Source organism: Pan paniscus, chromosome 16 (assembly GCF_029289425.2).
Source record: "Pan paniscus chromosome 16, NHGRI_mPanPan1-v2.0_pri, whole genome shotgun sequence".
Taxonomy (NCBI): Eukaryota; Metazoa; Chordata; class Mammalia; order Primates; family Hominidae; genus Pan; species Pan paniscus.
The window spans coordinates 60423074-60437074 of NC_073265.2; the positions used below are offsets into that span (position 1 = coordinate 60423074).

Here is a 14001-nt window from a genome sequence, read left to right on the forward strand (position 1 = left end):
GACAAGATTTCATTCTTTTTAATGGACAAATAGTATTTCCATTGTGTATATATACACCACATTTTCTTCTCTGTTCATTTGTTGTTGGACAGTTGGGCTGAATACATACCTTGGTTACTGTGAACAGTGCTGCAGTAAACATAGGGGCACAGATGTTTCTTGAACATTCTGATTTCATTTTCTTTGGATATATATGCAATTGTGGGATTGCTGGATCCTATGGCGGTTCTATTTTTAGTTTATTAAGGAGGCTCCTACTGTTGTTCATGGTGGCTGTAGTAATTTACAGTCCTACCCACAGTACGTAAGTGTTCATTTTCTTCCACATCCTTACCAACACTTATCTTTTTTTTTTTTTTTTTTTGAGATGGAGTCTCACACTGTCTCCTGGGCTGGAGTGCAGTGGCGCCATCTCAGCTCACTGCAACCTCCACCTACTAGGCTCAAGTGATTCTTCTGCCTCAGCCTCCTGAGTAGCTGGGATTACAGGCATGCGCCACCATATCTGGCTAATTTTGTATTTTTAGTAGAGACGGGGTTTCTCCATGTTGATCAGGCTGGTCTTGAACTCCCGACCTCAGGTGATCTGCCCACCTCGGCCTTCCAAAGTGTTAGGATTACAGGCGGGAGCCACCGTGCCTGGCCAACACTTGTTTTCTTTTGTCATTTTGATAATAGCTGTTCTAACTGGAGGGAGGTGGTATCTCACTGTGGTTTTGGTTTGCATTTCCCTGATGATCAGTGATGTTGAGCATTTCAAAATATATTTTTTGGCCATTTGTATGTTTTCTTTTGATAAATGTCTATTCAGATCATTTGCCTATTTAATCAGATTGTTGAGTTGGTTTTTTTTTTTTTTTTGATGTTGAGTTATTTAAGTTCCTTACATATTCTGGATATTAGCCCCTTGTCAGATGTATAGTTGCAAATATTTTCTCCCATTCTGTATGTTGTCTTTTCAGTTTATTGTGGAAATTTACACCCCCTCACTTCACTGTTTCCATTGCTGTGCAGAAGCAAAGTTTGAGGTCATTCGATTTGTTTATCTTTGCTTTTGTTTCCTGTGCTTTTGAGATCTTATTTTTAAAATCTTTGCCCAGCCCAGTGTGCTTTATGACACTGAATAAAACCTTATGTTTTATTTTAGTAGTTTCATAATTTTGGGTTTTATGTTTGAATCTTTAATCCATTTTCAGTTGATTTTAGTAGGTAGGGGTCTAGTCTCTTCTTCTCAGTTGGATATCTAGTTTTCCCAGCATTATTTATTGAAGATATTGTCTTTTCCTCAATATGTGTTCCTGGCATCTTTGTTAAAAATCAGATGATGTTTGAATTTATTTCTGGGCTCTCTATTCTGTTCCATTGGCCTATGTGTCTGTTTTATGCCAGTACCATGCTGCTTTGGTTACTATAGATGTGTAGTATATTTTGAAGTCAGGTTGTGTGATGCTTCCAGTTTTGTTCTTTTTGCTCAGGATTACTGTGCCTATTTGGGGTCTTTTGTGGTTCCATATGAATTTTAGGATTATTTTTTCAATTTCTGTGAATAATGTCATTATTATTTTGATAAGAACTGCATTAAATCTGTAAATTGCTTTGGCTTGTATGGCCATTTTAACAACATTAATTCTTCCAATCTATGAACATGGGATATTATCTTATTGTTTTTAAAGTTTTCATTGTAGAGCTCTTTCACCTCCTTACTTAAGTTTATTCCTAGGTATCTTATTTTTGTTTGTGTGTACTATTGTTAATGTAATTATTTTCTTGATTTCTTTTTCAGATAGTTTGCAATTAGCATATAGAAATGCTACTGATTTTTGAATTTTGATTTTTTGTGTCCTCTGAGAAGAATTTGCTTATTAGTTCTAAGAGTTTTTTGGTAGAGTCTTTAGGGTTTTCTGTATTTAAGATTGTGTCATTGCATACAGGGACAATATGATTTCCTTCTTTCCAATTTGGTTGCCCTTTATTTTTTTCTCTTGCCTAATTGCTCTGGCTAGGAATTCCTATGTTGATTTGGGTGGTGAAAGTGGGCATCCTTACCTTGTTCCTGTTCTTAGAGGAAAAGGTGAAAGCTTTGCTCAGTATAATGTTAATATAATTTATACTATTCCGTATACATTATCTAGTATAATGTTAGCTGTGACTTTGTCATATACGACCTTTATTGTGTTATGGTACATACCTTCTATACTTAATTTGTTGACAGTTATTATCATGAAGGAATGTTGAATTTTGTCATTTGCTTTTTCTGCATCTTTTGAAATGATCATATGGTTTTTGTCTTTCTTTTTGTTCATGTGGTATGTCACATGTATTGATTTACGTATGTTGAATCATCTTTCCATCCCTGGGATGAATCCCACTTGATATTAGTGAATAATATTTATAATATGCTATTGAATTCAATTTGCTAGTGTCTTGTTGAGAATTTTTGCATCTATGTTCATCAGGAATATTGGCCCATAGTTTTCTTTTTTTTGTTGTATCCTTGTCTGGTTTTGGAATCAGGATAATGCTGGTCTTATAAAATGAGTTTCAAAGTGTTTCCCCTTCTTCAATTTTCTGGAATAGTTTGAAGAGAATTGGTATTGGTTCTTCTTTAAATTGTTTGTAGAATACAGCAGTGAAGCCATCTGGTCCTGGGTTTTATTTTGATTAAAGACTTTTTATTACTGATTCAACTACCTTATATGCTATTGATCTCTTCAGGTTTCCTGTCTTTTCATAATTTAATATTGGTAGGTTGTATACATCCAGGAATTTATCCATTTATTCTGTGTTTTTAAAATTATTGATGTGTAGTTGTTCATAATAGTGTCTTTCTGTGTTATCAGTTGTCATGTCTCCTTTTTCATACCTGATTTTATTTATTTGAGTCTTTTCTCTTTTTTTTCTTAGTGTACCTAAGGTTTGTCAATTTTGTTCACCTTTTCAAAACACAAACTCTTTATTTTGTTGATCTTAAAATTTTTTTTTTTAGTATCTTTTGTTCATTTCTGCTCTGAGCTTTATTATTTCCTTCCTTCTACCAATTTTGGGTTTAGTTTGTTCTTGAGGTTCATGGTTAAATTATTTACTAGAAATATTTCTTGATTTTTGAGGTAGGAGTTACAGGAGGTAATGGAGAAAAGCACCAAAAAACCTATTCACCATTCTTGCTTGTCTCAAGGAAATTAAAATTTCCCTTTTAATTTCTTCATCAACCTACTGGTTGTTTAGAAGCATCTTGTTTAATGTTCATGTATCTGTAAGGTTTTCAAAGTTTTTCTTGTTGGTTTCTAGTTTTACACCATTGTGGTATGAAAAGATATATGTTACATTATCTTTTTAAATTTGTTAAGACTTGTTTTTTGGCCTCACATGTGATCTAACCTGGGGAATGTTCCATGTGCAATTGAGAAGAATGTGTATTCTGCATCTCTTGGATGGAATGTTCTGTAATTATTTGTTAGGTCCATTTGGTCTATGGTGCAGCGTAAGTCCAGCTTTTCTTTGTTGATTGTCTGTCTAGGTGATCTGTCTGTTGTTGAAAGTGGGGTGTTGAAGCCCCCTTCTACTATTGTATTGCAGTCTATCTCTAATATTGATACAATAATATTTGCTTTATATATTTAGATGCTCCAGTGTTGGGTGCATATGTATTTATAATGATTATATCCTCTTACTGAAGTGACCCCTCTTTCATTATGTAATGACCTTCTTTTTACAGTTTTGGATTTAAAGTCTATTTCATCTCATGTAAGAATGGCTGCTCCTGCTTGCCTTTGGTTTCTGTTTGCATGGAATATGTTTTTCTACCTCTTCACTTTCAGTCTGTGTTTGTCTTTAATGGCGAGGTGAGTTTCTTTTAGGCACCATATAGTTGGATCTTGTTTTTTTTTAATCCATTCAGCTACTCTATTTTTTTAAATTAGAGCATTTAATCCATTTACATTCAAGGTTGTTATTGATAGGTAAGGTTTTCTGTCATTTTGTTGTTTCCTGGTTATTTTGAAGATCCTTTGTTTCTTTCTTCCTTGCTTGTTTACATGTATGGTTTAGTGGTTTTCTGTGGTGCTAAGCTTTGTTTCTTTTCTCATGTTTATTTGTGTATCTGTTGTAATTTCTTTCTTTGTGGTTACCATGGGGGTAGCATAAATAGTCTTAGTTATAATAGACTATTTCAAGCTGAAAACAACTTAACTTTAGTTGCATTAAAGTACTTTACATTTTTCTTTCACCCCCCAATTTGTGTTTTGGTTGCCTTAATTTACATCTGCATCTTTTGTATGTTCCTCAGCCACTAATTGTAGTTGTTTATGTTTTTGACTTTTTTTGGCTTTAAACCTTCATACTAGAGAATTGAAAGATTTACATAACACCATTACAGCACTAGGGTATTCAGAGTATGACTATGGATTTACACAGACTGGTTTTGTATTTTCACATGTTTTCATGATGGTAATTATTGTCTTTCTGTTTCCAGCTATAGCAATTCTATAAGGATTTCTTGTAAGGCCAGTATAGTAGTGATGAATTCTCAGTTTTTGCTTGTCTGGGAAGGTCTTTATTTCCTCTTCATTTCTGAAAAACAGCTTTGCTGGAAATAGTATTCTTACTTGGTTGACAGCTTTTTCTTCTTTCAACACTTTGAATATATCATCTCATTCTCTCCTGGCCTGAAAGGTTTCTGCTAAAAAAAAAATCTGCTGGTAGTCTAACGGAGATACTCTTGTATGTAACTTGATGTTTTTCTCTTGAAGGTTTTAGAATTCTGTCTTTGACTTTTGGCAGTTTGTTTATAATGTGCCTCAGAGAGGTTTTTTGGGGGTTGAATCTCACTGAAGACCTTTGACCTTCCTGAATGTGGATGTCTATATCTCTCCCAAGACTTAGAAAATATTGTTGTTGTCGTTAAATAGGTTTCCTGTGCCTTTCTCCATTTCTTCTCCTTCTGAAGTCCTATAATGCAAATATTTGTTCCCTTAATGGTGTCCCATAAGTCCCATGTGCTTTCTTTGTTCTTTTTAATTCTTATTTCTTTTTTCCCTTCTGACTGGGTTATTTCAAAAGGCTTGCCTTCAAGTTCAGAAATTCTTTCTTCTGCTTGATCTGGTCTGTTGTTGAAGCTCTTAATTGTATGTTTTAATTCATTCATTAAATTCATTAGCTCTAAGATTTATTTGGTTCTTTTTTATATATCTGTCTCTTTATTGAATTTCTAATTCAGCTCATGAATTGTTTTCCTGATTTCATTGACTTGTTTGTCTGTGTTCTTTTATATCTTACTGAATTTCCTTAAAATCATTATTATGAATTGCTTTTTGGGCATTTCATAAATAGCCTTTTCTTTGGGGTCAGTTAATGAAGACTTATTATGCTCCTTTAGGGGTATAATATTTCCTTGCTTTTTCATGTTTCTTGTGTCCCTGTGTTGATGTCTGTGCATCTAGTAAAACAGTCATTTTTTTTTAAAACCTCTGCAATTAGTAGTTTATTAGTATCATCCAGGACTCAGATGTTCAGTATTCCTCCTGAAATTACATAAACAAATGCAAATGGAAAGAATCCAAGTCAAAATCATATAACAAAACAGCACTCCATCACAAAAGCATGTAAAATTATAAGAACGCTATTTTAAAATACTGGCACTTTAAGAAAACGATAATCTCGAAAACCACAAAATTGCCAAATTGTTCCCTAAACTGCTAAGCAGATAAACATGACTAATGAATGAGTTTGTTTTGTAAAGAAAAATCATTCAAATAAATTGAATAATTCATACTGAGATGCAAAGTTTAAGTGTCTTCTTTCCTCCTATCTACTTGGATTTATAAAGGGGCAAACCGTAATATAGGAAAATATACCCTATTTTGAATGTGGCATCTTTGTTTGAAAAGCTGGCCCAATTAATTAAAAATACTTGTAATGGAAAGTCTCGTTTCCTGAGCAGTCCATATTTAGATAAATGGGAAAAGACATCTATAGCCAGCATTTTCGTAGTCTTCACTGAGACTAATGTCAACAAAAAATTTAATATGGCAGTCTTGTATTTTAAGCTCACGCTTTTGGGGATACATTCTCAGGTCTTCTTTAATGTGGGAACTGCAAAATATAACTGCCATTACATGGTAATGGGAGTTAAAGAATAGAGTCCTCATGTAAAGGTTAGAACATACTTTTCTATTAGTCCTTCAAGGACAGACTTTCAAAATGTTTGATTCTAATAATCCCATGCTTTGAGTAGATTGATTACTCTTCAGTTTGTAAATGTAAGTGGGCTATGTGAAATTTCTTAACTGATCAAGATTTTGGATGTTCAGTTATGGATGAAAACTATCTCAACTTAACTTTACCCCCATTATGATATGCAGGGTGTGTAGACAAAAGCTTTTTATTAGCTAACTATATGAAAGGATAAACACTGTAATAATTCATGTGATTCAAAATGGGCAAAAGCAAAAGACTAGCTTCCCCTCAAGAAGAAAAATTTCAGACCTATGAAAAGGACAACAATACTAATAAAAAAAATTGTATTTACTTAGAAGCATTCAGAATGTCAACAAAACAGCTGCAACTTTTTTTTTTTTTTTTTGCAATTACAGAGTGGTATTCAGTTAACAGAACAACAATTATTTCGTATAAGCTGCATCAGAGACAACTGAAGATGCAAATCTACCATCCCCATATATAACTAATTTGTGCTGTGCACTAACAAGAACCTGCTTTAAATTTCCATGCCAATTTACAACCCCCATACTGTACCAGGCAAGGTTAGTGGCTACTGAAAATACCACCAGGACAGGGCTATCTAAAAACACATTTGGTAGTGTGTTAACTATACAAAAAAAGACACTGTACAGTTTAAAAACAAATCTTACACAGCCTTACATTTCAATTTTTTTCTTTAAAAGGAGTGAGTTGTGTACAGGGGGGTTAAATGCTTTATAGACAAGAAAAAAAAACTGCGCTAGAACCAACTTATTCATCATCATCATCTTCTTCATCTTCCTCCTCCTCCTCATCCTCTTCATCTTCCTCATCTTCCTCCTCTTCCTTCTTTTTCTTGCTTTTTTCAGCCTTGACAACTCCCTTTTTTGCTGCATCAGGCTTTCCTTTAGCTCGATATGCAGCAATATCCTTTTCGTATTTTTCCTTCAGCTTCGCAGCCTTCTTTTCATAAGGCTGCTTGTCATCTGCAGCAGTGTTATTCCACATCTCTCCCAGTTTCTTCGCAACATCACCAATGGACAGGCCAGGATGTTCTCCTTTGATTTTTGGGCGATACTCAGAGCAGAAGAGGAAGAAGGCCGAAGGAGGCCTCTTGGGTGCATTGGGATCCTTGAACTTCTTTTTTGTCTCCCCTTTGGGAGGGATATAGGTTTTCATTTCTCTTTCATAACGGGCCTTGTCCGCCTTTGCCATATCTTCAAATTTTCCTTTCTCTTTAGCAGACATGGTCTTCCACCTCTCTGAGCACTTCTTAGAAAACTCTGAGAAGTTGACTGAAGCATCTGGGTGCTTCTTCTTATGCTCCTCCCGACAAGTTTGCACAAAAAATGCATATGATGACATTTTGCCTCTCGGCTTCTTAGGATCTCCTTTGCCCATGTTTAGTTATTTTTCCTCAGCGAGGCACAGAGTCGCCCAGTGCCCGTCCGGCTCTCACTTGCCCCGGCGCTGTCTCTATGGAGCTCAATGTACTGCCAAAACAGTCATTTTTGTAATTTTATGGATTAACTTTCATAGCAAGAGCCTTTTTCCTGTAAATGGATCCTGGGTTGTTGGTCGGGAATGGTATGTTGACTTTGGTTCTGGGTGGACTCAGTAACGTGGTCTCTGTACAGATTTTTCAACTGTAATCTTCATCTGTGGTGTCTGCAATTTTCTCAGTGGCCTAGGCTGCAGGAATTTGTGATGCAGTGGTGCAGGTTTGCTAGTGGTGGGGGTGCCAGGTTGGTTGTCAGGCTAAGCATGTGTGGGTGTGGTGGGCCAGCAGGCTGTTTGGTGGGCTTTCTAGGAAGGTGGAGCCACTGCTGCACTGGCTGTTGAGTTGTGGTGTGGTGTGCTGTGTGGCTGCATGGGGCTCTTTCTGAGCCACCTCCAGTCAGGCTGTCAGGCCAAGGGTGTGTGTGGGGTGCCTGAGTGGTTATGTGGTGCTCTCTCTGTGGGGAGAGGGAGGTGAGACATCTCTAGGCCAGCTATTGAACCAGAGGTGGCTGGGCAGCTGTGCCAAGATCTCACCAGTGGGGTAGAGCCACTTTCAGGCTGGCTGTTATGATGGGTATGAGAGCATATAAGCTGGGTGACTTCACAGGGTTTCCCCACTGTGAAGTTTGCTTGTTTCCCTAGGGAATAGGGTACCTGATGAATTCAGATGTTGTGGTCTTGGTTGTTCCTTTAGGCCTAGGCTCTGGGCAGCTGGCTTATTGGTGCTGTAGACTCCCTTATGAATGTACTGGAATGACAGTGGAACCTCAGAGATGGAGGGGATTGGTGGCTACTGACCCCCAACACAAGATGCACTCCAGCAATGGGTCAAGTTTCAAGATGGCACCATGCTATAGCAGCTTAGGTCATGGAGGTTGGAATGCTAAAGTGTTTCCTGTTCTGGGGCAATGCAGCCACATGAACTCCCAGTAACTGTCCACACTGGTTTCTGGTCCTGTGAGGACTGGGAGACCCTTTTATAGCAATGACTGTTCCTGTCTGTGGAGGTGATGGGGCAAAGGATTCCAGCTTACTTTTTCCCCGTGAGAAGAAGTTTCCCTGGCTCTGAGCTGGTCCTGGTGGGGGATACCATGTGGCAGAGGGAGGATATCTCACTTCCCTCTCTGTGGTGCTATCCTGGGCTTCCATGCTCTATAGAAATTTTGTTGCTCCCCCGGTGCTTTCCAGTGTACTTCATCAGTAACTCCAGTCAAAGTGTAGTTTATTTATTGTTTTGGTACCTTTTTGTGTCAGGCAACTCTAGTTGGCCATCATGCTGACATCACTCTATAAGTTACTCTAGAATGTTTAATTTAAAAACTGAGCAAAGTGTATCACATCTTGGGATATGGTACCTCCTTGTCAAAGCATTATTAAGAACTTTGTAGTAGAAAGATAGATTAAACTTTTTCTCAGAATCATGTGGAGATTACTTTATATAGAGAACATATATTTTAGAATAGTTTTTGAATATAATAAACGTGTGTATTTATTATCTTGGCCACCAAGATCATTGCCATTCACTCAAGACAAGAAAGGATTCTCTGGTTTCCTTGGTGGTGAGTTTCTTTTTGATGTTTTATCAGAGCTTTGTGGAACTGTGGTTGTCATCCTGGTTATGTGCTCAAAAGCTTGGCAGCAGAAGCAGTACTAGCAGTAGTAACATCCATTTATTCCTGCAAGATGTGAAATGAGGAAATGCTTATTAAAACAGGAGTCAACATGTTTTTAAATAAAGGGTTGTTGAGAATATTTTAGGCTTTCTGTGCTATAAAGTCTGTCACAATTCTTCAACTCTGCTTTTGTAGCACAAAGCCAGCCATAGACAATGTGTAAATGAATAAGCATGGCTGTGTTCCAATAAAACTTTATTTACAAAAACAGGTAGTGAGCTAGATTTGGCCCATGGGGCACAGTTTGCCAACTCTTGCTCTAAAGTCAGGATAGAAAGGTGTTAACTGCAAGTATACGTGTTTTGGAATTTGAAGTGGGAAATTTTCTGCTCCTGGGACTTTAAGAAACACAGAAGATTTTGGGAAAAAGTATTTTTTTCATCAAGGCATAAGACTTACCATTGTGATCAAATTGTTTTCATTACTTAGATAATCATAGTTGAATTTTTGCTGACCCGCTGTTTTGTGGCAAAATCTACTCACAATCTTTAGCAGACAGCTGGGGCATAAAGAATTAGAAAACCATTTATGGTAAATTCTTAAGGGACAACATTATTAATTTGTGTACACTGTAGTTTAGTATGTATATGAAAACTGCTACTAAAAGACATCGCTTTTTTTCTCAATACAATGGTGTGTCCAACTTTAGCATATGGAAGCATTTCTACAGTGTAAGTTATTCTGAGGAAAAGACATAATTTGTAAATGCTGTCAAGTAAACTATGCATTTCCAAATGCTGCTCAGGTGACTTGATACATCTCTGCAAAAACTGTCCCACAACAGTGCAGGAAAAGAGGACGCTGGTGCAGAGTTTAAGTAGCTCTTTCCAGATGTTTCTGCCCAGAAGTCGTCCTCATGTTCCTGCAATATGAACAGTATCACAAAGAACTATTCAACTTCCATTCTTGGCAATTAATTAAAGATACTTGTCAAATGACTATATTTTTAAAACTTTCTGTGGCTTCATTTGTGGATAAAGTGAAACCAAGAGTAGGAAAACACTTGAGCAAGACTTTAATAAAACAATAAGTTATTAGTAAGGGAAAATATGTTGATTGTAGAATGCTTTAAAATTAATGAACTATTCTACTGTCTGCCCAGCAGACACTCCATGAACAAGTTTTTTTACAAGTCATAATGTGTATGGTCAACATACTGTATGCAGGAAAGATTGTGAGACATTGTATTTTTTAGCTCCACATATGAAAAATCATACATACACTTTAATCACAACTGCTCAAACTTTTTTTTGTTAACTTTTTAAATTAAAAATACTTACGTTTATTATAGAGAATTTAGAAACAATGAAAGCTACAGGAACTAAAAACTCATTGTCACGGCCACCAGCCAAGGGGAACTGCTTTTTTAACCTGTTATTTATAGAAACTCTAAGAGAACAGAGATACTGCAGAATGAAGTAAGGGTGAGGTAAAATATTTGTCTTGCTAACTGATAAGCAGGTCACGATGCAAACAGCAGAGGACCTCGTGATGGGTTACAGGCACTATTAATGCAGTAGGATGTGCAACCAGTGACTTCAAATTGCCCCTTGACAATGTCTTGCAGTTGGATATTGAACAGAAAGCCTATATAAGGGAAAAAAATTTTAGGCTACATAAAACTCAAATTATTGCTGCTATATTCAATAAGAAGAAAGGAAAAAACAGTAATGCTCCTAGAGGAAAACATATGAGAATAGCTTCATAATTTGATGTAGGCAAAGGTTTCTTAAACAAGACACAAAAATCAGTAACCATAAAATTGTACTACATTCGAGTCGAGGATGTTTAAAAATTGAAACACATCATAAAAACAGTGAAAAGATACGCCGTGGACAGGGTAAAGACGTTTACAACAATATATTTGGTAAAAGATTTTTATTCAGAATATATAAAGAACCCCTTCAGATCATTAAGAAAAAGTTAAGCCAGTCAATTTAAATGGCTTAAACAAATAGTTCATGTGAGATGATATCCAAATGGCTGATAAGCATATGAAAAGGTAGTCAATCAAAATCATTAGTCCTTAGGTAACTACAAATTAAAATCTCAGTGTGACACTACCAGAATGGCTAAAATAAAAAACACTACCAGTGTTGGTGAGGATAGGGAGCAATTGGAACTTTCATACACTGCTGGTGGGAGTTTAAATGCTAAACCACTTTGAAAAACTGTCAGTGTATCTTAAAGCTAAACATTGCCCATGCTATGATCTGGCTACTGTATTCCTAGGTATTTACCCAAGATAAATATGGACATATATCCACCAAAACACATGGATAACAATATTCATAGTAGTTTCATTTACAATAAAGCTAAACTGGAAATAACCCAAAAGTCCATCAATAAGAGAATGGAGAAATACATTATAGTGTGTTTATACAAGAGAACACCAAACAACAATAAGGAAAAAATAACTTGTTTCTAGCCAAGATGGAGCAGCAGGGATTGGATTTACCTTCTCACTTGGAGCAACGAAAAATACCCAGATAACATATATGAAATAATGTTTTTCAAAACCTTGGACTTTAGACAACAAAAGATAGTTATCACTCAGAGATAGAAAATAAATGAATTGAGTCATAAAATGTCCCCAGCTTACTGCCTTGAGAGTTTCCTGGTCTTGGTGCAGGGAGGGGTATGCTAGGCAGAACCTGTTAGACATCTTGAGTTAAGGAGATAGACTTAAGAGTCCAGCAAGATGGCGAGGCATGGTGGCTCAAGCCTGTAATCCCAGCACTTTGGAAGGCCAAGGCAGGCAGATCACCTGAGGTCAGGAGTTCAAGACCAGACTGGCCAACATGGTGAAACCCCATCTCTACCAAAAGTACAAACGTTAGCCAGGCATGATGGTAAGTGCCTGTAATCCCAGCTACTTGGGAGGCTGAAGCGGGAGAATCTCTTGAACCCAGGAGGTGGAGGTTGCAGTGAGCCGAGATCTCACTGGGCAACAGAGTGAGACTTTGTCTTGGAAAAAAGAAAAAGAGTCCAGCAAGACCAAGTGATGATGGTCTGTAGGATAGAGTACCAGAGACGAGAGAACTACACAGACAGAAGACTGTGGAGCTCTGCAGGAGATCCTCCATAAGGATGCAGCATACTACTGATCAGCACACACATTTGAGGAAACAATCTGAGGTTGAGGAAAGAATCATCCAAGAGAATGAAAAAGAACAGTGCCCAGCATTCATTCAGGACCAAGAACAGTGACTGTTCCCACTAGGCATACTTTAAAAACTCATAATCCAGGAGGCATTGAATAGAATACTCAGGAAGCTCTCACCTCAGTATTGGGGGAATAGTTAATCCTAGACTGTGTCCTGCTCTGGATCTAACAAATTAACACAGCAGTACTGAAATGATTAATCTGTTTCTAAATAACTTAACTGTATCCTAGCATAAAGTATGGAAATAAAAAATATCCAGCACCCAACAAGGTAAAATTCAAGATGTCTAGCATTTAGTCAAAGATTACCAGGCTTGCACAGAAGCAGAAAAATATTAACATTATTCCCCATAATGAGGAGAATAATCACTGAATTGAAAGCAATTCAGAACTGGCACATATTTTAGAATATGAAAACAAAGATATTAAAAATTACTAAAACCATATTCCATATATTCATAAAGTTAAGTAGAGGCATGGAAGATATTAAAAAGACACCCACATCTAACTTCTTGAGATGAAAATGACAATATCTGAGATGAAAAATATACTGGATGGGATTAATGGCAGATTAGACATTGCAGAAGAAGAAAACAAGTGAACTTGAAGATATTGCAGTAGAAACTCTCCAAAGTGAAATATAAAAAGGAAAAATAGAATTTAAAAACGATGAACAGAGCATCAGTGAACTCTGAGACAACTTCAGGTTGGCTAATATATGGGCAATTAGAGTACCAAAAGGAGAAGAGATAGGGAGACAGAAAAAATATTTGAAGAAATAATAGAAAAGTTTCCAAACTTGATGAAAATTATAAATCCAAGAATGTCAATGAACTCCAAACACTAGAAGCATGAAAAAAAATGGCATCAAGTCACATCATAATCAAATTGCTCAAGACCACTGGTACAGAAAAAAATTTAAAAAGCCCTTAGAAAAAATAGACATATTACATACATGGGAACAAAGTTAAGAATGACAGTAGATTCTCTGCTTCCTGTCATTCATGCAAGTGAAGCAACATCTTTAAAGTACTAAAAGAATAAAATTGTTAACCTAAAATTTCATACCCAGCAAAAATATCTTTTAAAAATGAAGGTAAAATAAAGACATTTTCAGACATACAAATGCTACACTACACCTGCCCCATAAGAATTGTTGAAGGAAGTTCTTTAGGCAGAAGGAAAATATCAGGTGGAAATATGGATCTTCTCAAAGGAATGACTGCACCAGAAATGATAGCTACATAGGTAACTATATTTTAAAAGTTTCTCCTAAATTAAGCATCTTTTAAATATTGACTCTTTAAATACAAATAATAATCATCTGTTGTAGGGTTTATAATATGTGTATAAGTAAATTATGTATGACAGTAATAGTATAAATGCCAGAAAAGGATAAATTAAGGAGGTGAAAAACTTGTCCATTGAAAACTACGAAGCATTGCTGAAAGAAATTAAAGAAGTCAT

The 14001-nt window shown here is 36.3% G+C and overlaps 2 protein-coding genes across 2 annotated transcripts in view; one reads left to right on the plus strand and one right to left on the minus strand.

Moving 5' to 3' along the window:
- THSD4 (thrombospondin type 1 domain containing 4) overlaps positions 1 to 14001 on the plus strand; it is a 665075-nt gene that overhangs the window by 41600 nt on the left and 609474 nt on the right. The window lies entirely within an intron of this gene.
- Positions 6505 to 7706, minus strand: LOC100980430 (high mobility group protein B1-like). Its single transcript, XM_034939058.3, has one exon. The coding sequence runs from the start codon at positions 7594 to 7596 to the stop codon at positions 6967 to 6969; it is 630 nt and encodes a 209-aa protein (XP_034794949.2). The 5' UTR covers positions 7597 to 7706; the 3' UTR covers positions 6505 to 6966.

Bases quoted from the DNA above. Each gene is read 5' to 3' on its own strand.
- LOC100980430 (XM_034939058.3), bottom strand. From the start codon at position 7,596: ATGGGCAAAGGAGATCCTAAGAAGCCGAGAGGCAAAATGTCATCATAT.